At 53.3% G+C, this 26,843-nt stretch overlaps 2 protein-coding genes across 2 annotated transcripts; one reads left to right on the forward strand and one right to left on the reverse strand.

The window, feature by feature from the left end:
• Positions 1 to 9,605: 9,605 nt before the first annotated feature.
• On the reverse strand, positions 9,606 to 20,124 carry CHRD (chordin). The gene is given in 26 exon segments (XM_082624627.1): positions 9,606 to 9,778; positions 10,131 to 10,233; positions 10,396 to 10,550; positions 10,944 to 11,046; positions 11,517 to 11,620; positions 11,895 to 11,951; positions 12,068 to 12,161; positions 12,240 to 12,512; positions 12,836 to 12,949; positions 13,388 to 13,608; positions 13,938 to 14,094; positions 14,739 to 14,858; positions 14,983 to 15,089; positions 15,248 to 15,395; positions 15,472 to 15,554; positions 15,639 to 15,779; positions 15,895 to 16,036; positions 16,395 to 16,482; positions 16,606 to 16,705; positions 16,802 to 16,930; positions 17,069 to 17,198; positions 17,677 to 17,879; positions 17,882 to 17,977; positions 17,980 to 18,006; positions 18,009 to 18,210; positions 19,980 to 20,124. Coding segments are annotated over 26 exon segments (3,270 nt in total). The 5' UTR covers positions 20,100 to 20,124; the 3' UTR covers positions 9,606 to 9,725.
• A 1,757-nt stretch (positions 20,125 to 21,881) lies between these two features.
• On the forward strand, positions 21,882 to 25,248 carry THPO (thrombopoietin). The gene is made up of 6 exons (XM_082624628.1): positions 21,882 to 21,935; positions 22,170 to 22,297; positions 22,594 to 22,680; positions 24,180 to 24,347; positions 24,587 to 24,667; positions 24,784 to 25,248. Exons 1-6 carry the CDS (start codon positions 21,923 to 21,925, stop codon positions 25,165 to 25,167), a joined length of 861 nt encoding a protein of 286 aa, XP_082480754.1. The 5' UTR covers positions 21,882 to 21,922; the 3' UTR covers positions 25,168 to 25,248.
• The last annotated feature ends 1,595 nt before the right edge of the window (positions 25,249 to 26,843 follow it).

Below are 26,843 nucleotides of genomic sequence, written 5' to 3' on the forward strand. Positions count from 1 at the left end.
AATTGTTCCGTCGCCCATAAAAACTTCCCTGTGCTCCTGTGTAGTCAACCTCTCCTCCAGCCCCAGTCTCTGAGAACCACTGATCTCTTTTCTGTCCATTCAGTGTTGCTTTTTCTAGAATATCATATAAGTGGAATCATACAGTATGTAGCCTTTGGGGACTGGCTTCTTTCTCTGAGCATAATGAATTTGAGATTCATCTATGTTGTGGCGCGTATTCATAGTTCATGACTTTTTATTGTCGTGTAGTGTTGTTTCATCGATGATGTAGCTCAGTTTGTTCATCTTGTTCACCTGTTGAAAACATTTGGGTTGTTCTCAGTTGCTGACAAGTTTTTTTGTTTGTTTGTTTTTTGCAGTACGCGGGCCTCTCACTGCTGTGGCCTCTCCCGTTGCGGAGCACAGGCTCTGGATGCTCAGGCTCAGCGGCCATGGCTCACGGGCCCAGCCGCTCCACGGCACGTGGGATCCTCCCAGACCGGGGCACAAACCTGTGTCCCCTGCATCGGCAGGCGGACTCTCAACCACTGCGCCACCAGGGAAGCCCTGCTGACAAGTTTTAATAAAGCTTCCATAAACATTCACCTACAAAGGTTTTGTGTGAACTTAGTTTTCATCTCACTAGGTAAATACCTAAGGGTGGAACTGCTCGAATGTATGATAAACACGTGTTTAACTTTACAAGAAACTACCAAACTGTTTTCCAAAGTGGCAGTACCATTTTGCGTTCCCACCAGCAACGTATGAGAGTTCTAGTTGCTCCACATCCTCACCAGCATTTGTCTGAAATATCTTTTTCCTTCTTTCCTCACTTCATCCGTAGACCATCATCACTCTAGACAAATATTCCCTGGGCATCAGCTGACTACAAAGCCCAAAGATAGGCATGGGGCCCTCTCTTCTCACCCCTTACTTTCCCCCTCTGTCCATGGTGCAGATATCCCCCCTCCAGTCCCACCAGCTAAGCTACAAAAGCTTCATTTCAGAGTCCTGGGCCAGGCCAGGTCCTGAAGGATGCTTGGGTGGGAGAGGGGACACTCTTTCCAGGGAAGCTGAAGAAGGAGCACTGCAGCTGCTGACGGTTACATCCTAACCCCACTCCTTTCACATGAAATGCGGCTCCAAGAACTCTAATCCTCATAAGCCATGTACCTGGGTTGTTCCTTCTCAGAGTAGATTTATATTGAAGAAGAAGAAGTTGTGCCTCCTGATATGATCCAATGGGAAACGTAAAGAACCCCTATGAAATGTTCCTGTGGAAAATGAACCAGAACCAGAATCTAATCAAGACTCTATATTTAACTTTCAGTTTGCAGGAAATATAGGGGATGGAGGAGCAAATTTAATGGCACCACCAGGAGACAATACATAAATCTAGAAGGTGGATCATTCTCTAGAGACAAATAATCCAGTTTCTCCAACAAATCAAAGAAATGAAATGAAAGAAAGAGGGAGAGGGACTCTAACCGAAAGAGAGGATTTGAGAATCATAGTAAGACCAAAAGATGCACAGCCAAAGGCACTTAAAGAGGTATTCCAAAGTTAAACATTAGATTCATCATATAACTACTAAATCCAGCAATTCCACTTCTAGACAGATGCCCAAAGAATTGAAAGCAGGGACTCAACCAGATGCTTGTACACCAATGTTGATAGCAGCATTATCCACGATAGCCAGAAAGTGGAAACAACCCAAATACCCATCATCAGGTATATGAATAAACAAAATGTAAAATATACATACAATGAAATATTATTCAGTCTTAAAAAGGAATGAAATTCTGATTCATGATACTACATGGATGAACCTTGAAAACATTATGCTAAGTGAAATAAGACTGACACAGAAGGCAAATATTGTATGATTCCACTTCTATAAGGTACCTAGAATAGAAAAATTCATAGAGACAGAAAGCAAAGTGAAGGTTACCAGGGGCTGGGGTGAACGGGGAGTTATTGTTCAATGGGTACAAAGTTTTTGTTTGGGTTGATGAAAAAGTTTTGGAAATGGATAGTGGTGATGGTTGCACAACATTGTGAATGTACTTAATGCAGCTGAATTGTACACCTAAAAATGGTTAAAATGGTAAAATTTATGTTATATGTATTTTACCACAAAAAAAGGAATTCCATCTCTATTCATATCTTGAAAAAACATTAAGAGAAACCCATAATGTTTCCCACAGCCCACAGCAACATGTTAGAATCTCTTCGCTCTGGTGCCCTCTTCCCTCTCACCCCACGTACACGGCTGCACTCTCCTCCACATTCACCTTACCACCTGCCCCCGACTCTCTCACCACTTGATTAGGTAGATTGGCTTAGCCTCACTCTCAGCAAGAAAGAATGCTTCCTTTGGGCTGGGAAAGGAGAGGGAGAATGAGGCTGGCTATGAACAACTCTTTGACAGTGGAAGGCCTGTGGTCACGTCCACAGTTATCATTTTCTTTCGTCCCATCACACAATGGAGACCTGAGTACTCAGTTTCCTCTAACCCAGAATAACCTCACCTTTCCATGGTCATGCCTAGCACTTTCCACCCCCCTAATGATTCTCACACCCGTCAGACCCAAGTACAGTGAAGTCACTGAGTACCAGCTATATGCCAAGCACATTACAGACCTTTCCTATAGTCCTTATAACAATCATGCAGCTAAGCATTATTATCACCATTTTTCAGGAAACTGAGGCTCAGATATGTCAAATGACTTGCCCAAGGTCACATAACCAAAAAGTGTCAGGCCTTGGATTCAAACCACTATACTAAGTTGCTGCTAATTCAATACTGGCCATATTTCTGGGAAGTTTTCCAAAGCAAGGAAACTGAGGTGATGGAGGTCAAGCGACCAGAAGGGTTACTAGCAAAGCAGGCTTTTCTGGTTCCCCAGGTCCCTCCTCCTTCACTCACCCCCGTCAACTGTCTCCCTTCTCCTCACAAAATGTCATCTACTGAGCCCCAAACGCTCAGCTGAGTCTTCTTGGCAACTAAAATGAATACACACGTTGCAAACTATTAAGATGACCACAGCTATGCGGGGAGAGCTCAGTCCAGCTTTGGAGCCGCTTTTGACTGACCCCGGGGAAGCGGCCCCTCCCCACCAGTGGTGCATCCCTGCCTCCCTCTGACTGCCACTTCCCAGCGCCCTCATGGCTCCCACTGGCCCCGACTCTGTGCCACTGTAGGTGTCCAAACTCACTCTTTCTTCATCCAAGGCGCCAAGCAGCTGCCCTGCAGTTATCTCGCTGGACCCGGACCGAGGGCCGAGTTTATCCCACGGACGAGGCTCTCAGGCTGCGGGATTTTCAGCTCGTCCCTTGGTCTCCGTGTCTGGCTGCACCCAGATGTGGCAAAAACAGGCACTATCTCTCTTCAAACTCCGACAATCCACGGCCAAAGCTCATGAGATGTGTGACAATAGAGCCAAGTGAAGAAAAGAGGGATCTAAAACTATAAACACAGGGTAAACTCGACAAAACCCACAGAGGGAAGAAAATACTTCAAAAAGTATTCTCTGCAAAGAATTTTTCCTGGGTTTTTTCTTTAACCAAATTTTCTACTTCAAGCAAACATTATTTTTATAATTAAAAAAGATGGTTCACTAGAAATATCATTAGAAATGTTCAAGGAAGTCACGGTCTATTCATGTGCAGAAGGAAAGATCAGGGAAAAAATCAGAGATAAACGATGATTACTTCTGAGTTGGCATTTTAATTTTATTAAGTAATTAACATTGAATTTCCTTCATTTTATGCTGTTCTGTTTGCCAAAACAGAACATTACATTTATAAAGAATGTGGACTCATTCTTGAAGAGTCATTACATTTATGATCAGACAAAAATAAAACCCTACTTCTTTTATTCCTGTCAGGAAATCTTCTCATTCATCTCTCTCTGGAGGAGGGGAGGGAGAACTTAAAAGCGACTTCTGAAGGTCTTCCCTGGTGCCATTTCCAGTGGTACCTCGGTTGGAACCTATGAGAAAAAGTTCCTTCATAATGACGTCAACCTTGCTTTTTAAAAAAAGCCTCTAAAACTTATGAAAAACACAGTTGATGTGAATCATATGTCTGAGTGGCCGAGTTCCCGCTAAGCTGGGAGAGCACACAGATGTGCAGGATAGAAATTCCGCACAGCAACTATTCCTCCCCGAAGCTGTTGAAGGTAAATAGCCCGGCCCTTGTGGATGTCTCTGCCTGAAGTGTGGGCTGCAAAATCCCCGTTTCCCTCCATCCTCCCGCCTCAGTCTACCTTTTTTCTAACCCACCCCCTTGTCAAAAAAGAACAGGATATGACGCTAATTATTTACATTTGTTGACTGGTAGTTCTACTTTAGCATGTGACCTAATATCTTAACCACTTGTTTTCATTTTAAAACTCCCATCTTCCAGTTGTGTTAGGAATTTCAGGCATCAGCCAGCAGGTGCAGTAATATTTGTGTTGGGGGATAGGGGGATGAGTCCTGGAAGTAAATGTGATTTAGACCTCCTGGGACCTGGTGGGCTGGTCAGAAGGAGAGGTGCTGGGCCTGTCACCGGGTAGGCTCCCCACTCCTCTGGAAGACAAGCTGAAGCTGGTCTGGTTCCAGCTGCTTGGGGAGAATGAGGCATCTTTTGTCCAGCATCTGGAGCCCACCCTTCCAGGATGAGTCCACCAGGTACCACCCCCACCACCTTCCCTCTGCTCCCCTTCTCCCACATTAACCCCTTTCCTCAGAGTTTCCCAGCATGGTGCTTCTTTAGGTGGCATTCAGTGAGATGTCAAACTACAGCCTGACTTGTCTGCCAACCTGAAAACCTCTTCATGTTTCATGTGGCATTTTGGCCTCTAACGTTTCCAACCACAAAATATGTGCTTAAATTGCAGCCTCTTCCTTGGTAGAGATTTTGCCATAAGGTTCCTTCCCCGTTGTGAATAGAACCTCTTCCCTTATTCCTTTTCCAGACTCAAAAGTGCCTGGATGGGTTGTATCTTGTAAGCAAACACTTGCAGGCAAAACTGACACATTAAGGTATGTAACCTAATTGTACCCGCTGGTAGATAGTTCTTTTACCCTTACTCTAGTCATACTTCACCTTTATATAGTATATAATTCAAGTGTTAGAAGAGATTTCATACGATTGAATCAAGACCTCATCCTCTGTTCTTGTGGAGGTCCACTTCTCTCCCTAATATTCCAGGGGGCTCCTTTTCTCAGAATCTGCTCTCTGAGTTTAGATATCTACTGACATATTGATTTCACATGTACCTCACAATTATGGCAGGTCTCTTCCCTTCTCTCCTGATAAGGAAATTAGGCCCACTCACAATTCTTTTAAAAAATCATTGCATATCCCTATGGTTCATTCTCTCCCCTCGTTCCTAGTCTTTAATCAAATGTCTCCTCACCAGAGCATTCTGTGGTCATCCTTGTTAAAACTACACTCAGATCCTCCTCCCCCAGAGCTCCCAGTTCCCCTGTTCCTGCTTTATTTTTTCCATAGCTCCATCTGTTTCTGGCACACTATATACTTATTATATGTATTGTCTGTCTTCCCTCACTAGACTATAAACTCGACACGGACAGGACTTTTAGCCAGCTTAACTGACTACTGAGTCCCCATCACCAAGAACAGTGCCTGGCACCAGAAAAGATGCTCAATAAATATTAGCTGAGTGACTAAACTTACAGTAGCATGGCACATTGGCTGAAAATGTGGAGTGATTGCTACTCACAATGTGTTTCTGGACCAGCAGCATCGTATCACCTGGGAACTTGTCAGCAATGCAGAATCTCAGGCCCACCCTAGACCTTCTGAATCAGGGTCTGCATTGAAACAAGACTCCCAGCTAACGCATATGCACATCAAAGTTTGAAAAGCACTGATCTGTATCACAACAATGCAAACAACTTAAACTTGGATCTTGGACAACTCTGTTCTTAAGAGACATTCTTATACACAAGAAATAAGTAACAGGGAGTCTCTGGGGAGGGGACCTGGTTGGCCAATGGGACAGGGATGGAAGGAAGAAACTATTCCCTAGGAATCATTTTGTGCCTTTTGCATGCAATTAGTAGTTATTGATAAGTGATTAAATTGATTACTTGTGAGATAAATAGTACATAATAAAAGGCCCTCTGCTGTTTCTCCACGGGATGTTTCTCCCCGGCCTTCCTTCTCTGAGGCCGCGTGTCTTGCTGCTTACTATCATCTGCCACCCCAACTCTCCCTCCAGACCCGTATAAAGAATATGTCTCGGGGCTTCCTTGGTGGCACAGTGGTTGAGAGTCTGCCTGCTGATGCAGGGGACATGGGTTCGTGCCCCGGTCCGGGATGATCCCACATGCCGCGGAGCGGCTGGGCCCGTGAGCCATGGCCGCTGAGCCTGTGCGTCTGGAACCTGTGCTCTGCAACAGGAGAGGTCACAACAGTGAGAGGCCCACGTACCACAAAAAAAAAAAAAAAAAAAAAAAAAAAGAATATGTCTCTGCTGCTACCCACTTAGAAGGCAGAAAGGACTACAGAAGGTCGGGTTTTAAAGAACAAGTTCATTGTTGTTTTTTTTTTTAGATTCATATAAGGGAGAATAAAACAGAAATGAAGGAAGCTGAAAACTTCACATTCTAACAAACATGGATAAAAATAACAGATATGGGGCTTCCCTGGTGGTGCAGTGGTTGAGAGTCCGCCTACCGATGCAGGGGACACGGGTTCGTGCCCCAGTCCGGGAAGATCCTACATGCCGCGGAGCAGCTGGGACCGTGAGCCATGGCCGCTGAGCCTGCGCGTCCGGAGCCTGTGCTCCGCAACGGGAGAGGCCACAGCAGTGAGAGGCCCGCGTAACGCAAAGAAATAAAAATTTAAAAAAATAACAGATGCGGTGTGGATGCTCTGCTCTCTCTCACATAACACACTTCAGACGTGTGTGCGTGCGCGCATGTATACAAACACCAGTGCTCCCAAAAAGCACCCAAAAAAGACACAAACTTTCCTCTGCTTTCCTGTCATCTTCCCTCATCTCCCCTCAGAGTGGGGGCTGGTCAGGACCCCAGGACTCCATGGTAAGCACCAGGGCCACCAGGGCCACCAGGAAGAGTGGCAGCAACAACAGGCAGGTTCATGAGGTCCACCAGCTACTTGGCAGTTGTCGCCCCAGTACCTGGACAGCAGCCTCACCACCCCCTGCATGGAGAAGGACTCAGTGGGATCCCTGTTGCAACTCTCCTCCCGCTGGCACCTGCTACCTCCGCCTGTCCCCCCTCTTGTCCCACTGCACAAATGGAGAATGAGGAGTCTCTGTCCCCACAGTAGGGCCAGGGACTCAGCCAGGCATGGGGGACTCCAAAAGAGGAGGAAAAGGCGTGGCATCTCACAAGAAGGCTGTATCTCAGCCCAGGATCCAGCCCAGCCAAGGTGGACAAGAAGAGACGTGAATGACTCCTCCCAAGGGACAGCTGGGGCCCTGGCCCACCAGGAGACAGCCCCACCAGACGATGTCTACTGCCCCCAGACGATGGGACAACTCGCAGCCCTGCCCAACACCCATCAGCTGAGGAGCTCGGCCCCCACTGGTGGGCTCCGGTCAATTCGCTGAAAATCAAATCACTGAATATCAACTTGCCAAGTTCCCTGATTTGGTGAGGATTTTTTCAGACTTTCTGGGAGTTTGCCTCCCCTGCCACTTTAAATGCAAAGGATCAGATTTCCCTTAAATGCAATCTCCTGCTTTCCTTATCTGTGCAGATTTACATGTGTTCCGGCTCCTGAGTTGATCATACAAATACCTTCAACTGGGTCAAGGAAGGCATCACAGCCCCTTCACAAGCGGGAACAGAGGTGCTACGGGGCAGGACCCAGAGGGGGGCTCCATCTGGGCAAAGGAAAACTCAGAAAAATACTCAGTGATTTCTTAATAGTGGTTATCTAAGGGTTGGAATTCCTTCTTTCTAACAGGTGAGTTTTTCTCTTTCTCACACATTTGTGTATTACCGTAATTATTCACAGTGATTTACTTTTATGATGAGCAGAAATAATTCTGGCAGCTCCCTTTGTTCATGAGATCATATATCAAGGCCAAAACAATGTTATAAGGGCGACTCCATTCTCAGACCACCATGATCATTTCACGATCCCTAAGAATTTTTCCACTTTTATCATCTGCAACCGTGTCTCTCCAGTATTCCAGAATTTGCTCTATGTTTTTTCCTTCACTCATCCTCTTTGACTACCTAAAATCTGATGAGCTAAAATGTGCCCCTTCCAGCATGCCTGGTGAACACCCTCCTTGTCCCAATTGTGTTACTTTATGAAATTACCCCCTCCTGTCCCTTTTGTTCTGTCAGAGGTGTCACACTTTTCTCTATCTCCCATTATTTTCATAAAAGACTAAGGGTGAAATGCAATGAAACAGTTGTTCAGAAACTTTTTTGAAAGCAACAAACTCTTGTTTAGAATGCAAACTCTTGTTTAGGCTTTCCCACAAGTTGAGAAGCTGATGTGTGTTTTAGAGTGGCGGACCCTGGACTCCCCACTCCCAGTAAGCACCTGGGCTGCCTCTCTCCAGCCCCCATTTCTCCCTCAGCCCTGAGAAGGCATCTTCTGCGGTCTGTAGTCATAAATTACTCAAATACCCGCATGGACACTGACTTGGCCCAAAGTGAACTGGCAGCTGCCAGCAGCGCCACCATGCGATGGCTCCGAGTGGCTGTTCATCGTGTGACATAGCCAAAATCCGATGTGGCATATAAAAGATGGCCAAGGGAAGTCACTGGAGAATGCTGAAAGGTGACTCTCAAGTAAAAAGTGGCAAAGTGGAGGGCTGTACATGAGGGAGTTTTCTCTTCAAAACCCAGGTGTATCAGAACCACCCCATTTCTCCTCTGACCAGAGCCCCTGCCCCTGTTTTACCTTCTGTCTCTTTCTGCCAGAGAAGCTCAGAAACCCAGTCAAACTCTCTGCAAAGCTGAAGGCCTGACTGACCCCAGGGTAACAGATCAAATTTTAAATCCTACCAGCAACAGTTCTGAGACACTATAATACTCAGCAAAAATGCCAGCCCGGGCAGGTCACTGGAAACTAGTGTCCAAATCCTGCTTCAGGTTGCCTGAGTTCTTGAAGCTCTATTCCATCTCAAGGACGGCCCAAGCCCCTCTGCGGAATCCAGGCCTGCCAGTCCACTGCTGTGCCATCCTGTCCCCTTCCCCGGGTCTCTTGCCGCTCCCCAAGGGTCAGAGGGAAGCCCCAGGAGCCGGTGGCCCTCTCTCTCTCTGCCTACCCTCAGACCCTTCTCCACTGGGGCTCACTCAGGCCCCTGGTCACAAAGAAACAACCACTAGCCCAAAGACTGGAAAAAAAACGTTTTAATAAATACAAAAATCTCCAATAATGACTCTGCTCAGCTCAGGGGCAGCAGGAGTGAAGTGGGGGGACCCTTGGTGCTGAGTGAGGATAAATTAAAAATCCCAACAAGCCAGTGACATTATGTACAGAATGAAAGGGGTTGGGCTTCCAAGGCAGAGGCGAGAGGGTGACAAGGCCGAAGTTGGAGTGGACATGGCATTGGTCGGCCCTGGCTACCCCTTCCCCTTGTGGAGTTGTGGTTCCCAGAGGTAGTGGGGGAGGGAGAAGAGGCAGAAAAGAGGGGCCAAAGGCACTGGATTTCCCGCAGGAGAATGCGGGGTCCTCGGTGCCCCTCCTCCCCCAGCCCAGGCCCCATCCTCTTGGTCACGCGGCCTTCTGACTGCTCCCTAGGAGCCTTCAGCTTCTTTCTCCAGCTCTGCAACTGTCCTGGTGTCTGCAACTGCTGGAGACAGAGGGAGTGAACTTTAGAAGAGGAGTGAGGGAGTGGGGTGGCAGGGAGGGCACAGCAGAGCTCCTCTGTTCTGGTCCCAGAAAGATCAGAATTTTTTAAGCAAGTCAGCACACACCAGTTGCATGACTTTAGCCTAGTTGCCTGATTCCTCTGAGCGGCAGAAATCTCATTCCTAAAGAAAAGGTAATCAAGAACAAGTCCACAAGTTTGCTGTGACGGGGGGGACAGGGTGGCACTTGTGCAGCAGTGGGTGCTATTCCCGCCACATGGCAGGGGCTCCCTTCCCTCCCCAGGCGTCCCACAGGCAGCCCAGAGCTGCTGCCCCAGGCCCCTCACTTACACCGCCGCCGGGCTGTGCAGTGGGAACAGCAGCGGCTCTCCTTCCCTGGGCCGCAGGACAGTGGCAGTGAACAGTCATCCCGCTCACAGTGGGGCACCCCTGCCTGGTGCAGGACAGACCAGATCCTGAGGGTCCCTGAGGCGCTGGGGCACAGCGGCCTTCAGCCTCTTGGGGGAAGCCCGCCCCCAGGAGTCTGCCCTCCCTGGGAAGTTCCCCTCCCCCAGGCCAGGCCCCCAGTGCCCGCCTCATACAAGCCCTCACTTACCCCACATCTGCAGGTGATACAGCTCATCTCCCCAAAGGGGGGCACCGAAGGGTGCCAGCTCTGGCTCTCCGGGAACCACTGCCCTGCAAAACGGCAGCCCCGGGGCCCATCAGCCTGCATGGGGTCCCCCAGTTGGGGGTGGGCCCCTGACCCCACTGTTGGCAGGGAGAGAAGGAGGGAAGGAGGAAGAGGTCAGTAGATGTGAGCTCTGTGAGGGCCATCCAGGTTTTATTTGTCACCCAGCAGTTTCTGGCACTTAGTAGGTGATAAATTTGGATGGATGGATGGATGGATGGATGGGTAGATGGATGGGACAGGAACTGGATCCCATCACAGCCCACTAACACATGCACATTCTTTCCAGCGCATGTAGATCCCTGGCTCCAGGCTAGGCACAGAGCAATGCTGGGTAAATACTGATTTAGCTGAGACATCCCTTCCATCCACCCTCACTAGGCATCCCCTCACCATGCATCACCCCCCCCGACCCAGGACAAGGACAAAAAGCCTTATCTGCCCCAAGAAGCCTCAGTGCCCACCCCCCTCACCTGGACACTGTTTGCAGCAGTCAGTGGGGTTGGCACGGACAGGCTGGGCACAGGCCAGCCGGGGACACTGCACCTTCTCACAGTGCACCTCTCCAGTGCCCCCCTGTAGGGATCCATTGAGTGAGGGGTATCAGGAAAAAGGAGAAGCACATAAGCCTCCTGCTTCCTCCCTCTCCTTTCCCGTACCTCAAAAGTAATACATCCACGGCCTTTTACTCAGAGGCCCTGGGCTGGGGCTTTTTATGTACCTGAACTCAAATCCTCATTGTGGCCCTGCAAGGTAGGTGCTACCACATCTGCTTATGGGAGAGGAAAGTGAGACTCAGGAACACACAGAAAGTGCCCAGGGTTACATGGAGCTAGTCAGCTGGCAGAGCCAGAGTTCACACCCAAATCAGCCCGCGCCCTTTTCCTTTATAGGAAGCCACCTCTCGGAGCCCAGGGAACTCTTCTCATGTTATTTTGATCCTTGAGCCCTCCTCACCAAGACTGGGCTTTCCTCTCCTACCAGCCCCGTCCCCAGCTCTGCAGACCCGCTGGGTCCCAGCACCAGAGAAGACTGGGTGGCCCTACCTTGCAGGTGCAGACAGCACACTTAATTAAGCCAAATGGGGGCACGACAGGGTGCCACCGGGTGCCCGCTGCCCGCCAGCTCCGGTCGCCATCAAAATAGCAGCCTGGTGGGGGATAGTGCCCAGCTGCCATTAGCACTGAGTTCATTGGCTGGGCCCACAACCAAGGATTGAGCCTCAGGCCAACCCCACAGTAGTCTAACCGCAGGGCCCACTTGTGGGCCAGTGAATCTGATGAAGCCTGTCAGGTGTCACTTGTAACCTGTGCCCCTCAGCCTCCCTCCACCCCCATAAACACTCTCCCCCTCCCACCCACCCCCCCAGTCCCACCCAACAGCTCCTCTGGATTCCCTACCCCTCCACACCCACTTCTGCTCACCCTCTCCAGGGTCCCTGTTCTTCGGCAGCCCCGGCAGGTCTCCGACATCATGCTTCTCTGTGGATCCAAAGAAGTAGTGAAAGCAGACGGTGGCCCCCTCCTTCCCTCCGCAGAGGCCTCATGCCCGCACGGTGGACCCTCCATTACCCTCTCCGCTCCTGCAGGGCACTCACCCGGGCACACAGGGCAGCACTGGTCCGGCGCCTGCACCGGGCTTGGGCAGCTGGGTGGCGGGCACACCATGGGGTCACAGATCACCGTGCGTCTCTACAGGGAGAGGTTGGGGGTTGACTGCGATCCTGACCCAGAACCCAGGCCCCAGTGTGCCCTTCCAGGGCCTCCTACCTGGCAGGTGCAGAGCGAGCAGAGCGGGTCATAGTTAGGAGCCCAGCGAGCCCCATGGGGGCGCTGCTGCCCCTCGAAGAAGCAGGTGTTGGGGTCTCGGAGCCGCCCGGGGCCACCAGGTTTGGCTGGCGCTGGGGCATCTGGGCCTAGCACAGCGGGCAGCGCGGCCGCCTCGGCCACCACTGCATCCAGAGCCCCGGGCACCCGTACTTCTTCGGCCCCTGCTGCCGCCAGGCGCAGGCCGCCCGCCTCGCACTGGTTGGCGACGTGCACCTGAGAGGAGAGGCAGGTTGAGGCAGCGCCCGGGCTCCCCCTTGCGTCTCCACCAGCAGCAGCCAGTCAGCCCAAGACACCCTGAGCGCCCCTGCGCCCCAGGAGGATGCTATTATCCACGGCAATCATCCCAGCTGCCAAGGACAGGTGGTCAGCTACCAGCCTCATTAAGTACCTCGTCTGGCTTCATCCTCCCGTCCTGCCAGGAGGGAGTGTGTGTGATTCTACCAGCCCCGGGGTTCAGAGAAAGCAAGCGACAGACTAAGGCACACAGTGCTAGCCCAACCCTGGACCATCCCCACCGGCCCGCACTGCCTGCCTACCTGCCCTCGCAGCTCCCCTTGGGGGCTCCCCTTGGTGGTGATCAGCAAGGAGGCAGAGCCCTGTGCCAGGTGCCGCAGCAGCTCAGGCTCCAGATCCTTCACCACGCCCTGGGCCTGTGAGTAGACAGAATCAGGGACGGGAACAAGGCACTCTAGGGCTGAGCCTACCACTCCCAATTCGCGGGTAAGGACACTGAGGCCCAGGGAGATTAAGGAAGGCCTCCAGGATAGCAAAGCCCAGCAGCCATGGTGTAGAGCTCAGAAGCCAGGTCTCTCTAGCCCCGATTCCATGGCAACCCACCCCACGCCGGGGGCTTGGTCCATCCCACATACCCCTCTGGAGGTTCAGGATATTACATACTATCCAAGGGATCCCACCAGAGTAGGATGCAGGAGAGAGGATGGATAATAAAAGGCTGAGTCAGATTCATACCCAGGTCTGTCTGACTCCTGAGGCTGCCTGCTCTCTGCTTCTCCTGCCAAAGGCCCACACAGCCTTTCATGTGAGAAAGTAGATCTTTTCCAAACTGCCTCCCACCATCACGTCCTCACCTCTGGGCCATAGAATCCCTTCAGCAGCCGCCGGGGCCCTGGCATCCCAGGAGGCCCGAGGAGGTGGGCAGTGATGGTGCCCTGTTCTGAGCCACCAAGCCCAGCCAGCAGCACTTCATAGTGCAGGTGACAGTGGGTATCCAGGGAGAGCCAGGCATGCCCTGCTGCCTGGCTCTGCACGGGGGGCAACACCAGGGCTCCTGCCAGGGGCACAGGTAGTGCTGGATCCAGACAGAGGAGAGGTGACAGATGAGAAGGTGGCCTAGAGCAGCGACTCAATCCCGGCATTCCCCATCTCCCCCGACACGGACTCCACAAGCTGCCCGGCACTGTCCGCAGCAGCAAGTGAGAGCCCTGCACTGTGTGTGGTAACAGGGAGGGTCTCCCGGCAGGGCCACGCTATACATCCCCACCTTCTCCAGATGCCAACTGGAGCTCAGGCACAGAGAAAGACACCACGCCAGGCTCTGGCCCTCTGGCACCATCCCTCACACGCTTGAGTCACAGGTTAGATGACACCAAAGGGCAGGCAGACCCCTGGGGCACTCACTATCATGGCGTGCGCTGTGCCCACTGTAGGGCAGGGCAGCCACGTGCCCCCGCAGCTCTCCATCTGGGAAGTCCTTGGTGCCCACGTTCAGGAACAGCTCATTCTGCAGCAGCATATGAGCCCCCCGGGCTCCCAGCCCAGGGCAGACACCCACAGCCTGGGGGGCAGGGAAGGGTGAGCCCCAGCTGTAGCCTGCCAGGTCCCAGATGAACCCCTCCTCAGCTTTCACACAAGCCCAAGATTCTGAACCCTTTCCATGTTTTGTGCCCCCACTAAACCCATACACACTTCCACACACCAGTAACACTGGCTAAGAACCTGGCAGGCCCAGGTTCAAGTCCCTTCCCTGCCACTTCCTACCTATGCAACCATCTTGAGGAGTTATTTAATCTCTCTGATCCTTCACTTCACCATCTATTAAATGAGTACTGTGAGGGCCAAAAATAACAGAAGCAAGACAACCAGTACAGTTTGTGACACATAGAAAGGCTCAATAAATAGCAGCCACTGCGATCACGTTTACTATTATGTGATCTGCTGCACTGGTCTCCCTGTGTAACTCCTTCCACTTGACATGAGCTTTCTGAAGACAGGGGCCACATCTGATCTTCTTTGTACTGCAGTCTTTAGCCTGAGGCTCACTAAAAATGTGTCCAGTGAATCAATGCATCAGTGAGAGAGCCTGTGAGTGAGTGAATGATGCAGAACATCCCTGCTCATCCAGCATGGCTTCCCACAGCCCCCTGCACTGTCAGCTCTGGTGCCTGGGACCTGCGGCTCTGCTCTGCCTGAAGCACTCACCGTGTATCCTCCTGGCTGGAGTCCAGCCATGTGGCACAGGACAGTGTGCTGGTTCCTCCACTGAGGCTTGGTCTCCAGCGTCATGGCCACCACCTCGCTGCCTGTACCTACCACCTGTACCTGGAGGGCAGGGTCAGGGAGGGCAAACTGGAGTAGCAGAGAAGGCCTGGGCCCTGAACCGTTGCAGGCTAAAGCCCCGCCCTGCCCTGCTGCCCTCCCACCTCCTCCATCCCCCAACTCTTACTTGGTAGATCAGGGAGCCGTTTCCTAGCAGTGTAAGCCTGGCTGAGCCGGCTGCACCTGTCTGAACGGGGATCAGGGCATCGGCCCCACAAAGGACACTTTGCAGAACTGCAGAGGGGCAAGACAGGTGGAAGGAGGTTTGCTGCATGGCCATTCACAGCCCCAGCCCCCAGGATCCCTCCTATACCCACCCGGCCCCTCCTCTGGCACTTCTCTGTGCCTCTCACTTGTGTGTACCCAGGGTGCCAGGCTTCGCCCTGCCTCACCATCACAGCTCTGCCTGGCAGCAATGTGTCCACTGATGCGCAGCCCTGGCCCACTTGCCCTCTCCAGGGCCATCTGCAGCTCCCCCAGCACCAGCCAGTCCATCTCCTGGGCCGTCAGGTTGGGCAGCACTTCAGCAAAGCCTGGCTCCTGGGGGCAGAGCAGGGTATGGTGGGCACAGCAATAGGCCAGAGCCGGTGGCAGTAAGAGCCAGACCCTTGCTCACCTGGGCTGAGGCATTGGCCTGGAGCTCTCGCAGTAGCTTCCCCTGGTGTAGAATCTGGAGCCGCAAGGGAACCTGGGTTGGTCCTGCAACAGCCGCACATGTGGACACCTCTGAAACATAGGTGATCTCCCTACCCTCCTCACATGTGCTGCCCCCATCCCACTTACCCCCACTCCTGGCTTCCAGCAGCCCACGGAAGAGCAGCAAAAAATGCAAGGAGTCCTCTGTGTCACTGAGCGTGAGGAGGGCAATGCCCCCTATGCCCTGCTGTGGGGGGCCTTCCAGGGTCAGGATGGCACTGAAGGTCTCTGGGGGAGAAAGGACCATGAGAGCCCACCAGAAAGTCCCCTCCTCAGCCCACTCCATTCCTGGGGGTAGAGAAGACTCCAAACTTCACGTCCAGGAGCTGTTTGCTCCTCTCACCTGCGGCCAGGGCCCGATGCCGGATGAGAGGCCCCCAGACCTCCCCTGAAGGGTGACTGGGTGTCACGAGTGCCACATGCAGCTGTTCTGCCCTAAGGAGCCGCAGAGACAACCGAGGCACTGCTCGCCACACCCCACAGACCTGGAGCAGAGAGACAAGAAGACTCTACTCAGAATGCAGGACAGGCCTGCTGAGAGGCCCATGTCTGGTGAGGAAGGAATATGGGAAGCTGCCCCCAGGCCCTCCTAGGAAGTTTGAGAAGGGGCCCTGGAGCCAGATGCCAGGGTCCAAATCCTGGCTCCACCACTTACTAGCTGTGTGACCTTGAGCAAGTCACATTCTGCTACTGAGCCTCAGTTCCCTCATCTGTAAAATGGGCATCATAATGTCAGTGCCTTTCTCCCACTGGGCTGTTGTGAGGACCCAAGCAGGTAATGCAGAACATGCTCTCAGCACAGCGCCCAGACTGGATAAGCACTCATAAACGGCATCATCTCACCAGGCCATCTTGGGTAGGGGCTGCAGGGTGTTCAAACAGGATGCTGCCAGTGGAGTCTGAGAAGCGGATTCGGGTAGGGCGGTCCAGCCTGGTAATGAGAGTCCCCTGAGCACGGACTCCGAGCCTGGGCCAGAAGCAGCCCCTCCAGCCTCTCCCAATTCTCCCTCCCTGGCCCCCAGCTGACCCCTCCTCCCTCCTTCCCCTTTCTCACTGCCGGTAGGAGATGGAGAACCGCAGACTAGAGCGCAGCAGTGACACTCGGGCCCGTGCCACCGCTTGCGACCTTGGCCCTGTCAGCAGCGCCACGAAGTCTGTGAGGGAAGGAAGATATCCCTAGTACTGTCACCCGCTGCTGCAGCCCGGCCCCAGCCATGACCCCGGTCCTCACTTGCGTAGCCCCTGCCTACCCGTGTGGCCGTCTCCACGCCCCCGATCCTCAGCTCCAGGCTCCCCGCGGTCGCTGTAGCTTCGGTGCTCTGGGTCCCGCGGATACTCGAAGGCCAGGCCCGTTGGCTGCTTTTCTGGACCGCTGCGCTCTGCACCGGGGGTCGGGGACGCGGGTTTCAGCTGGGCACGAGGAGGGCCAGTTGGCCGCTCCATTCGCTCCATCCGCGTGGCCCAGGACTAAGCATCGCGGCCCTGCTGCCCTCCTCTCACCGCGGAGCGGGCCTTACCCTGGGGGCAGGTCTGGCAGCAGTGTCCGGGCAGCTGGCGCGGCTGCCCGCAGGCCAGGGTTGGGCACTCGGGTTTGATGTTCTTGCAGCTGACCCTGCCCGCGCCCCTTGCGCGGCGACCCCACTGAGGCTGCTCGCAGAGAAGACGGGAAAACCGAGTGAGGGCAAGACGCTGTTGGTGAGACTCAAAGGCGAGCCGGGAGGAGGCACGGGACCAGGGCAAGGTCTTCCCACGGGGTGAGACTGCTCTGCTACATACAAGCTGCATAACTCTAGACAAGTTACTTAACCTCTCTGGGCCGTAGGATCCCTATCTGAAAAATGGGAGTAATGATAGTATCTATCTAGCATGGTTGTACTAGGAGTTAAGCGAGAGACAGATGAAATGGACTTGGCAAAGAGCCTGACACACAGTGGGTGATCAATAATAGGCAACACCTGAGACTTGAAGGGGGCTCTTCCTCCCCGCTTCCTCCGTCAGAAAAATATCCCAAATATCTACAGACTGACTTCTCTTTCTTCAGCAACTCCGAGTCCCTCCGACGTCCCAAGACCCCAGCGGTCCCCGACCCGCGAGGGCCCCGGCCACGGCCATTGGGTCCACTCACCGCCTCGCAGGCACACAACACGCAGCGCATCACCCCGAAGGGCTCCCCCAGGTCTGGGTGCCACGTCTCGTCCAAGGCATAGACCTTCCCGCCGAAGGAGCAGCCTACGGGGACGGACTTGGCTGGCGGCAGCTGTCCCGCTCCTACCGTGTACCCGCCCCGGGCGCTGCCGGCCGGGCCCCGGGGCCCTGGGGCCCCGGGCGCGACGCGCCTCGCGGCCCCCGCCCACCCCTCCGGGCCGCCCGCAGCACCGAGCCACCTGCGCCCGGCGCCCCCTCCGGGCGGGCGCAGACTTGCCCGGAGCAGGACTCCCCGCCCGCGCCTCCCCAGGGGCGTCCACCTACCTGCTGCTCCCCGAATGGGCAGCGGCTCCTTCTCGGGCCGGATGGGCAGCGCTGGGTGCTCGGGGCCGGCGCCGCGGGCCGGCCGGGAGCAGAGCAGCAGCAGCCCGAGGAGCAGCAGCGGGGCCGGCGGGGCCGGGAGGCTCGGCATGACGCGAACGGGACAGCTGGGGAGGCGGGAGGGAGGAGGGAGCTGGAGAGGGAGGAGGGAGGTGGGAGGAGGGCCGGGCCGGGGGCGGTACGGCGGGAGGGGGCCGGGGCCAGGGCCCGAGCTGTGCGGCTAGGGGCTCGTCGGGCGGCCGCGGAGTCGGCGCCGGGCCGGGCGGGGCGGGAGGAGCGGCCGGGAGGAGCGCGGGCGGGCGGGCGGCCGCTGACCCGGGCCGTACGCGGCTCTAGTGCCCCGGACGACGGCTCTGGCCCGTTTTATGCCCCGCGCCCGGCGCCCCGGCCGGGGGCCTCCTCCTCAGCAAACGGGGCGGCGGCGGCGGCTCGGCGAGGGGCCGGGCTGAGCCCGGGGGGTCCGGCCCAGCAGCAGCGGCCCGGATCGCGAATGGGGGAGGGGAGGGAGGGGCTGGAACCGGGCAGGGTAGGAGGGAGGGGCTGTAGGGGAAGGGGGAGGGGAGGGGGAGGGGAGGGAGGGAGGGGAGGGGAGGGGAGGGACCAGGGGGCGCAAAGAGGGGAGGAGAGGCGGGTCTGGAGCGCCCCCCACCAAGCTGGACCAGGAGGTGCGTGTCCGGCCCAGGATGGGAGCCCCAGACCAGGGAGGGGCAGAGACTCCCGAGGCCTGGGCCGGCCACTGAGCTAGGACTGGGTTCCTGCAGGAAGGATGAAGAGTTGTCTTTAAGGATGACTACGTGCAGAAAAGTCCCGTCAACTCATCTTCGCCTGACGCTGGGCCCACAGCACCTCTCAAAGCCCACACCACTCTCACTGCCTAGCCTGTGTCCTACCTCTTCTCTGAGCTCTCCTCATTCTACTGTTCCCCAGGATAGGAACTTAGCCAGAAACAGATAGTATCCCCTTTCTGTCTGGTGACAGTGTTTCTCTCCCTACAGTTACCTGTGCTCAGGCCCATCCAACCATCATCATCCCCAACCTGACGCACTTTCCCACCCTCTCCCTTCACCCTGGGGACCCTCTGTCTCTCCACCCTACCCACAACCTCTTTTGTCTTGGTTTCCTGGTCATGACAGCCTCCCTGCCCCCTCCCACCCCCCACTCTCCCACCATCCTCCCAACCATCCCGGCACCCTCCTTCCTAATCTTGGGAGGCATCTCGTCTGGCTGAACTGGAGAATTCCGGGATCTAGGCCATACTCTTTAGCAGACAGCCCCATCCTGGGGAGGAGGAGCAGGAGACAGCCTGAGGAAGAACTAGAGGGGAGGGGGGGATGGGAACAAGGTCAGGCCAGGAGGCCCCTGAGGACGGACTGTGGGGAGAGTGGGACTGAGGGGAAAGCAAAGGAACTAGAGCCAGGGCCAAAGGAAGAGGGGGGCCAGCGGGAGGTATTTGCGGGGGAGGTTCAGCAGCTGTCTTTCCTAAGACAGGGACACATGGGCCTGGTTATTCCTCTTGTCACATGTGGAGTGGTAGGAGATGGAAGAGGGAGAAAGACCGGGCAGGCAAAGAGGGCACTGGCACAGAGATAAGTGGGCTTAGCCATCGGAGCCACTGGGCCCCAACAGAGTGGTACCTGAGCACAGCTTAATCCAGCACAGGCACCCCCTCAGCTTGAAGGCCTCTCAAACTGTCCAAACTGCTTCCTGGTAACACCGACCCCTGACAGGGTCTTCTGTAATACAGGCGACACCCACGTTCCCACTTGCAAAGGGGGCATAAGACATGACCCCCAGAGGGTGATTGGCGAGAAAAGCAGGAAAGCAAGAGTCCTAGTAGATTTTAGCAGCAGGTGTGGTGTCCAGGGAAAAGAAATTTGGACAGCCAGGAACTGAGAGACCCACCAGTCTAAAGCCAGACCTCCGTGCCTCTTCCTCAGGGACAAAAGTGTCCTGCCAGAATCCTCCTGGAAAAAACCCGTTTCTCTCCCATCTTCTCCCCCAACCAGGTCCCAGATTTCCCATCTCCTAGGGAAAGACAGATCCCCCTGTTCAAATCCTCTGTGTGGTGTGCGTGGGTGGAGGAGCTGGGGCTCCGCTAGTGAACCATGGTCCAGGCAGGGGCTCCAGGTCCTGCGCGGGTGGGAGGAGAAGGCGTCACTTCCGGGGGCCATTGCCAGTGTCTAGTGGCTCCCTGCTCTCTGATTGGGCAGAAGTGGCCCGGGCAGGCGTGTGACCCCACTGCCCTGGAGGGGCTATGCCCCAACGCCACCTGTTTTCCTACCCATCTGCTCCCCAGAGTGCCGCCTGCTCCGCACCTGGGTCCTGGAGCCCTTCTCCACCCGGTGAGTGGCAAGCAAGGTTTGGAGTTCAGTGAGGGTAGGAAGGACAGGAAAGAAGAACTGGGCTCTCTGCTGGGGGAGGGGCAGGCAAACTGGAACCTGCAGGCACTGACCTTTGTCGAGAAGAGTGTAGCCTTCCCAGAATGGGAGGAGCAGGACAGAGCAGGGGTAGGGGGTGGGGTGCTGGGTTCTGAGGGACTGATCACAGACTTGGTGGAATACAGCACAGTCGCGGCTGGCCCTAAGGAAAGGGGACATGGGCCCGGGGGGAAAATAAGGAGGTGTTTTTTTGGACTTAGGGAACATAGCACCAAGCTGGACACGGCCCCAGTCCCCATTCTTACCCAGTCATTCCTAGTTAGCTCACGAGGTTCTGAATCCTGGGGCTGGGGAAGCTGGGCCAGGCAAGCCAGGGCACAAGGAGAGGGTAATGGGAGGAGGGCTCATGCATGTTGACAGACCTACAGGAAATCCCAATATTGAATCAGGTGCAGGCCTCTTTGCACAACTTGTGAAAGAAGGAGGAAGCCACGTGTGGGGTCCTGCAAAGGAACCGGAAGGGGTCTGCAGAGGGGGCAGGGAGGAAGGTGCAGGCTAGGAGACAGATATGGTGGGTGTCTAAGGCGAGGTAAGCCCTGCAAGGTGGGCATCATCTCACCCAGCCTGTGCTCATTCCTGGGCAACTTGCTTCAGGAAGGAAGTTCCAGGACTGTTAGCCCATCTCTTCACCTTGGATAACCCAGTATTTCAGAACTTAGAGTACAAAGAAAAACTCCAAGAGGCTTTGTGTGTTGGGGTAAATAGAAAAAGAATGAGAGGTTAATTTCTCCTACACCACCTTCTCAATCTTTTAATCACCGACCTTTAGTAGTTAAGTTTCATTTTTGCCCAATTTCCCTCTTCAACCCCACTCCCCAAGCTACCCCTGAGCACATTGTACATGTTTGCTAGCTCCTTGTCCTGGCCCTGTATCCCATTTCCAATCTCTTCTCCAGGCTTGTGCCACAATACTTCCCTTCTCTATCCCCATCCCAGATTTTCTCCAACCAAACAGGGTTGCTCAGACTTTGAGGCCAATTAGATGTGTGTGTATACATCCTGTCCTGCAGCTCTCGGCAGGGGGCAGGGGCACCAGAGCCGCCTCAGACGTCCTGAGGAACCCTGACAAAGAGGAGAGGCCGTATGCTAACATCACAAGATGATATGGGAGCAGTCCGAGCTTTAGCAGTCCTAGGCTGGTCAGCATCTCACACCCTCCCAGCATCTGTTCCACCAGCCAGGCAGAGTGTTTTCCTGGAAACTCGATAATGTTCATTATTCCTGTCACTTGCAGGATAGATTCAAGACCCTCCTCCTTGGCCCACCTGTGCCCCACCTGTGCCCCACCTGTGCCCCACCCCACTCTGCCCAGAAGTGCAAGAGCCCAAGCCGCCTCCATGGCCCCAGGACAGATTCAGGGGAGAGGCCCCATACAGGGAGCCACTCCAACCAGACAGCCTGGCCAGAATGGAGCTGACTGGTAAGAAAACCCTTGAGAGACCTAGGGCCAAATCAGAACTTGGTAGAGGGGAAAGAGAAAGGAGATGTGCTGTGGTGCGGGGGCAGGGGGACCTCAATCTCCCAGGAATAAGGCCTCTGAGAGGCAGATTCCCTGGATTTCAGGTCTGGGTCCTAAGTGGGAATTCCTGGACCACCACCCAACAATGATTTCTTCCTTATCCGCCCCTTTCAACCTCACCTCTCCTCATCTAAGAATTGCTCCTCGTGGTCATGCCTCTCCTAACTGCAAGACTAACTCTGTCCAGCCCGGCTCCTCCTGCCTGTGACCCCCGACTCCTAAATAAACTGCTTCGTGACTCCCATGTCCTTCACAGCAGACTGGTGAGAATCCCCAAGCACTCTCCCCACTATCCACCTAACTGGTGAGATACCCTGACTCCCATCACTTCCTCTCATTCCCTCCAATCACCACTCTTCTAATATTGTCTTCGGTAAGACCACCCCGCCCCCCCCCCCTGATTACCACCCCTTTACAAGGATTATGGTTTACAATCAAACCCTCTCTTAAAAGCTCTAGTCTTGTTCTATTTCATGGAAGCCTGCTGGTAATTGGGCCACCATGACCCCCTCTATTTCAGCGCCCTCTCCATCATCCCCCCACCAATCTTTTTCAACAGAGCCAGTGCCCAGACGTTAACCCTTTGTCCACACCCGTCCTGCTGCCTGCTGTGGACTTCAGCTTGGGAGAATGGAAAACCCAGACAGTAAGAAAGCCATCCTTTCCCTTGGTTTCCCGAATCCTGTCTTCATGTGTTTCCTACTGATTCCCATGGATTTTTCAAAATTCCTGAGCTCCCTAAAAAGATCTCACCTTCAGTTTGGCCACCCTAACCCAACGTACAATCTACTATGGGGATATCCTCTGGACAAGATGATGGCTTGTGGTCCAGTATGTAAAATAGAGTCAAAGTTGACCACCATGAAAAGCTGGATAGAAGTCTCTCATGGCCATGCTTTTGACCTATTTCTGTTCAGCCTTCTTAAGTTGGTGTGAAGAAGACTGATCTGTCATCCTCAGATGACACAAAACTGGGACGCACAGCTAAAATAACAAAAAACAGAATTAAGGTTCAAACTGCTAGAAGGCTAGGTCAAAAACAAGGTGAAATTTAACAGAGATGTATATAAAGTTCTAGATGTGAAAAGTAATTGAATAAAGCCCTATTCCAGCTTTCAGGCCACAGTGTCCCTACTTCCCTCATATAAACTTCTAGCCCTAGTACTTACTGTGTAAAGGACCGGGGAGGGGTGGATTGACCCCAAACTTAGCATTGTAACAACATTATTGAAGTAGCTACTTAAAAAGGTAGGGCTCATAGGTGGCTTTAGATGTTTAACATCCACATGGTAGAAATCTTCCTAAAAAACTCTATTCTGAGTGGACTGCACTTAAACTACTGCACTGAGTACTAGCCATCCTCTTTTAGAAACATGCTAATTTACTCAGAGGGACCATATTAAACTAGCATGTTTCCAAAAGGAGGAAAGCAACCTGAACAGTGAGAGGTTAGAAAATATGTTATGCAAGGAATGGTTTAAAAAAATAATAAAGCTTGTGTGATTAGCTTGGAGAAGAGTGTCAGTCTTGTGGTAGAGCATGAAGTGCTTCAGTCTGAGACTCACTCAGGAAACCTACCAGGAGGGAGCACTGCTTAGAAGGTCAGCTCCTCTCCCCTCAAGATCCCTAGAACTCCCTTGCTTCCCTCAGGTCTTCTGGGGGACTGGGCCAGGGAGGAAGGGTAATTGCTAGTGATCCCATGTAGTTCTAGCTCTGCCAATTATCAGCAAGCCCCTTCCCTTCATCTTTATAATCTTTATGATGGTCTTATATCTACATTAATTTTTTTTAAAGCATATGATCCTGGTTTTGTAGCAGAAAGAGTAGATTTGCAGCACTAGAACCAAGAGGTAAAAGCTCTAATAGGGCAGATTTCAGCATAATGTAAGAAAAAAAAAAAAAAGAGCTTTTCTCACTGAAATTACATGTGAGACCAGGCTGCGTTACTGGACACTGGCGTTATTCAAGCAGAGGCTGATGACCAATTGTCGGGAGACTGAAGGAATTCCTGTACTGGGTGGGACCTAGGTCCTGTCCAATTCTCAGCTCCTATGATTCATTCTGCTGGCTACTCTTACAGGCTCCCCACCCACTATTAGCATACCCTTTGAAGCTGTCTGCTTCTCTCTTCCATCTCTTTCCCAGGAGCAGACCAAGGCACAGGACGTTCTGGGAGCCGCGACCCTTCTGCTGGAGGCAGTGATGGCAGCGCGGGGACAACTGGGACCCACTTGCCTCTCATCCCTACTGGTGCAGCTTTCTGGACAGGTCCGCCTCCTCCTTGGGGCCCTGCAGGGCCTCCTAGGAACCCAGGTAAGTCCCCAGTCAAGGGAACTATAGAAGCTGTCTTTCTTTTCTGACTCGGTCCCCTCAGAAGACCTGAGGGAAGAAAGGGGAATTTTAGAAATCTTGAGGGTGGAAGAGCTGACCTGCGAAGGAGTGCTCCCTCCAGCCACAAAGCCTGGGTTCTGGTACCTTATCTTTCCCACATAGACAGGGAGGCATGATATCTGGCCCAGGTCTCTGGCCTCAGGCCCATCCTCTGCCCTCAGCTTTCTGCACAGGGAAGGACCACAGCTCACAAGGATCCAAGTGCCATCTTCCTGAGCTTCCAACGACTGCTCCGAGGAAAGGTGCGTTTCCTGCTGCTTGTAGTGGGACCCACCCTCTGTGCCAAGCGGGCCCCACCTACCACAGCTCTCCTGGGGAACACCTCTCCATTTCTCATACTGAACAAGCTCCCAAACAGGACTTCTGGATTGTTGGAGACAAACTCCAGTGTCTCAGCCAGAACTACTGGCTCTGGACTTCTGAACAGGCTGCAGGGATTCAGAGCCAAGATTCCTGGTCTGCTGAACCAAACCTCCAGGTCCCTAGACCAAATCCCTGGACACCTGAACAGGACACATGGACCCCTGAGTGGAATTCACGGACTCGTTCCTGGACCCACACCCAGGGCCCTAAGAGCCCCGGATATTCCTCCGGAAACTTCAGACATGGACTCCCTGCCACCCTACCTCCAGCCTGGAGAGTCTCCTTCCCCAGCCCATCCTCCTCCTGGACAGTACACACTCTTCTCTCCTTCACCCACCTTGCCCATCCCCACGGTCCAGCTCCAACCCCTGCTTCCTGACCCCTCTGCTATCACACCCAACTCTACCAGTCGCCTTCTAGTTGCAGCCCACTCTCACTTCCAGAATCTGTCTCAGGAAGAGTAAGGTACTCGGGCACTGCCGACATCAGCATCGCCTCCCAAGTACAATCCCCTTACTCGGAGGAGAGGCCCTGGGAGACAACTGCAGCTATACAGGCATACCTCATTTTATTGCGCTTCATTTTATTATGCTTTACAGATACTGCATTTTTTACAAATTGAAGGTTTGTGACAACCCTGTGTTGTCAGATGATGGTTAGCATTTTTTAGCAATAAAGTATTTTTGAATGAAGGTATGTACATTGCTTTTTTTTTTTAGACATAATACTATTACAGTTAATAAACTACAGTATCATGTAAACATAACTGGGAAACCAAAAAAAACCCCAAAAATTTGTGTGACTCGCTTTATTGTGATATTCACTTTATTGTGGTGGTCTGGAACTGAACCTGTAATATCTCCGAGGTATGCCTTTACCAGATTTCCTGCTTTCACCTGAAACCCAAAGCCCGGGTGAAGGGAGACATGCAGGACAGAAAAAGTATAATTTTTTACTACATGCCATAAAACTACAAAAGCAATTTTTTTAACTATTAATAATGTTCACCAGAGCAGTTAGTTATCTCTGGTCTATTTTCTGAACAAATTTATAACTTACTATTACTCTATATACTCTTTTTTTTTTTTTTTTTTTTTTTTTTGCAGTACGCGGGCCTCTCACTGTTGTGGCCTCTCCCATTGCGGAGCACAGGCTCCGGACGCGCAGGCTCAGTGGCCATGGCTCATGGGCCCAGCCGCTCCGCGGCATGTGGGATCTTCCCAGACCGGGGCACGAACCCGTGTCCCCTGCATCGGCAGGCGGACTCTCAACCACTGCGCCACCAGGGAAGCCCTCTATATACTCTTTTTCATATGATAATTCTGCAAAGGCCTGGCCTGGCCTAGCTTCTGAACGGAGGTAGGGCTTATAACAGAAAAAAGCTTTGGTTTTCTGCTCAGAACTAAGGTTAGTCTCTTTACCCCCTTTATTACCATTCTTAATGGGGCTCTGATCTCCTTTTATTAGGAGATCCTTACCCTTGAGAAATGAATGAGAAGTCTCTCAGAAAAGCAGTTCCTACGCAATAGACAAAACTGAGACTTTATAAGACAGAATAAACGAGAGGAACCAAAAGCTACCTGCAAAGCGAGGGGAAGATGTTCTTCTCATGGGCAACAGATCCCCCCTCCCTGAGAAAAAGCTAACAGGAAGCTTTGGAGAGCCTTACACCCCAGGTAAGGCTGTGCAGACGGGTCAGTCAGACAAGATGAGACCTGGATGTGACAGCTGAGCAAACAGCCAGCACTTCAGCAGCTCAGCAGGAAGCTTCACCAGGCGTGGGTTCCTGCCTCCCTCCTGTGGAGGTCAGGGGGAAATGCAGGAAGTGGCTTGAGTCAGTCTCCTAGAGCTCAAACAGCAGGAGGGACAAGCACAAGTCAAGTGCAAGTTGAAGGCTCATTTCCCAATTCCCAGAAGTGTACATTATCTAAAAAGCAACCCTGTGTGACACCATAAACTCTGCCAGGGGATCTCTAGAAAAGAAGTCAGGCTTATGGGGCTTTCTGAATAAATGCCACCATGGTGCTTGGGAAGCAGAGGTTTATATTGCCCCAA

This window comes from Mesoplodon mirus (genome assembly GCF_964341445.2).
Source record: "Mesoplodon mirus genome assembly, chromosome: 6".
Taxonomy (NCBI): domain Eukaryota; kingdom Metazoa; phylum Chordata; class Mammalia; order Artiodactyla; family Ziphiidae; genus Mesoplodon; species Mesoplodon mirus.

What these genes read in the sequence shown, in the direction of transcription:
- THPO (XM_082624628.1), top strand. An exon ending in GAGAATGGAAAACCCAGACA is followed by an intron (nt 22,681 to 24,179) that starts GTAAGAAAGCCA and finishes TCTCTTTCCCAG; the next exon opens with GAGCAGACCAAGGCACAGGA. An exon ending in AGGGCCTCCTAGGAACCCAG is followed by an intron (nt 24,348 to 24,586) that starts GTAAGTCCCCAG and finishes CTCTGCCCTCAG; the next exon opens with CTTTCTGCACAGGGAAGGAC.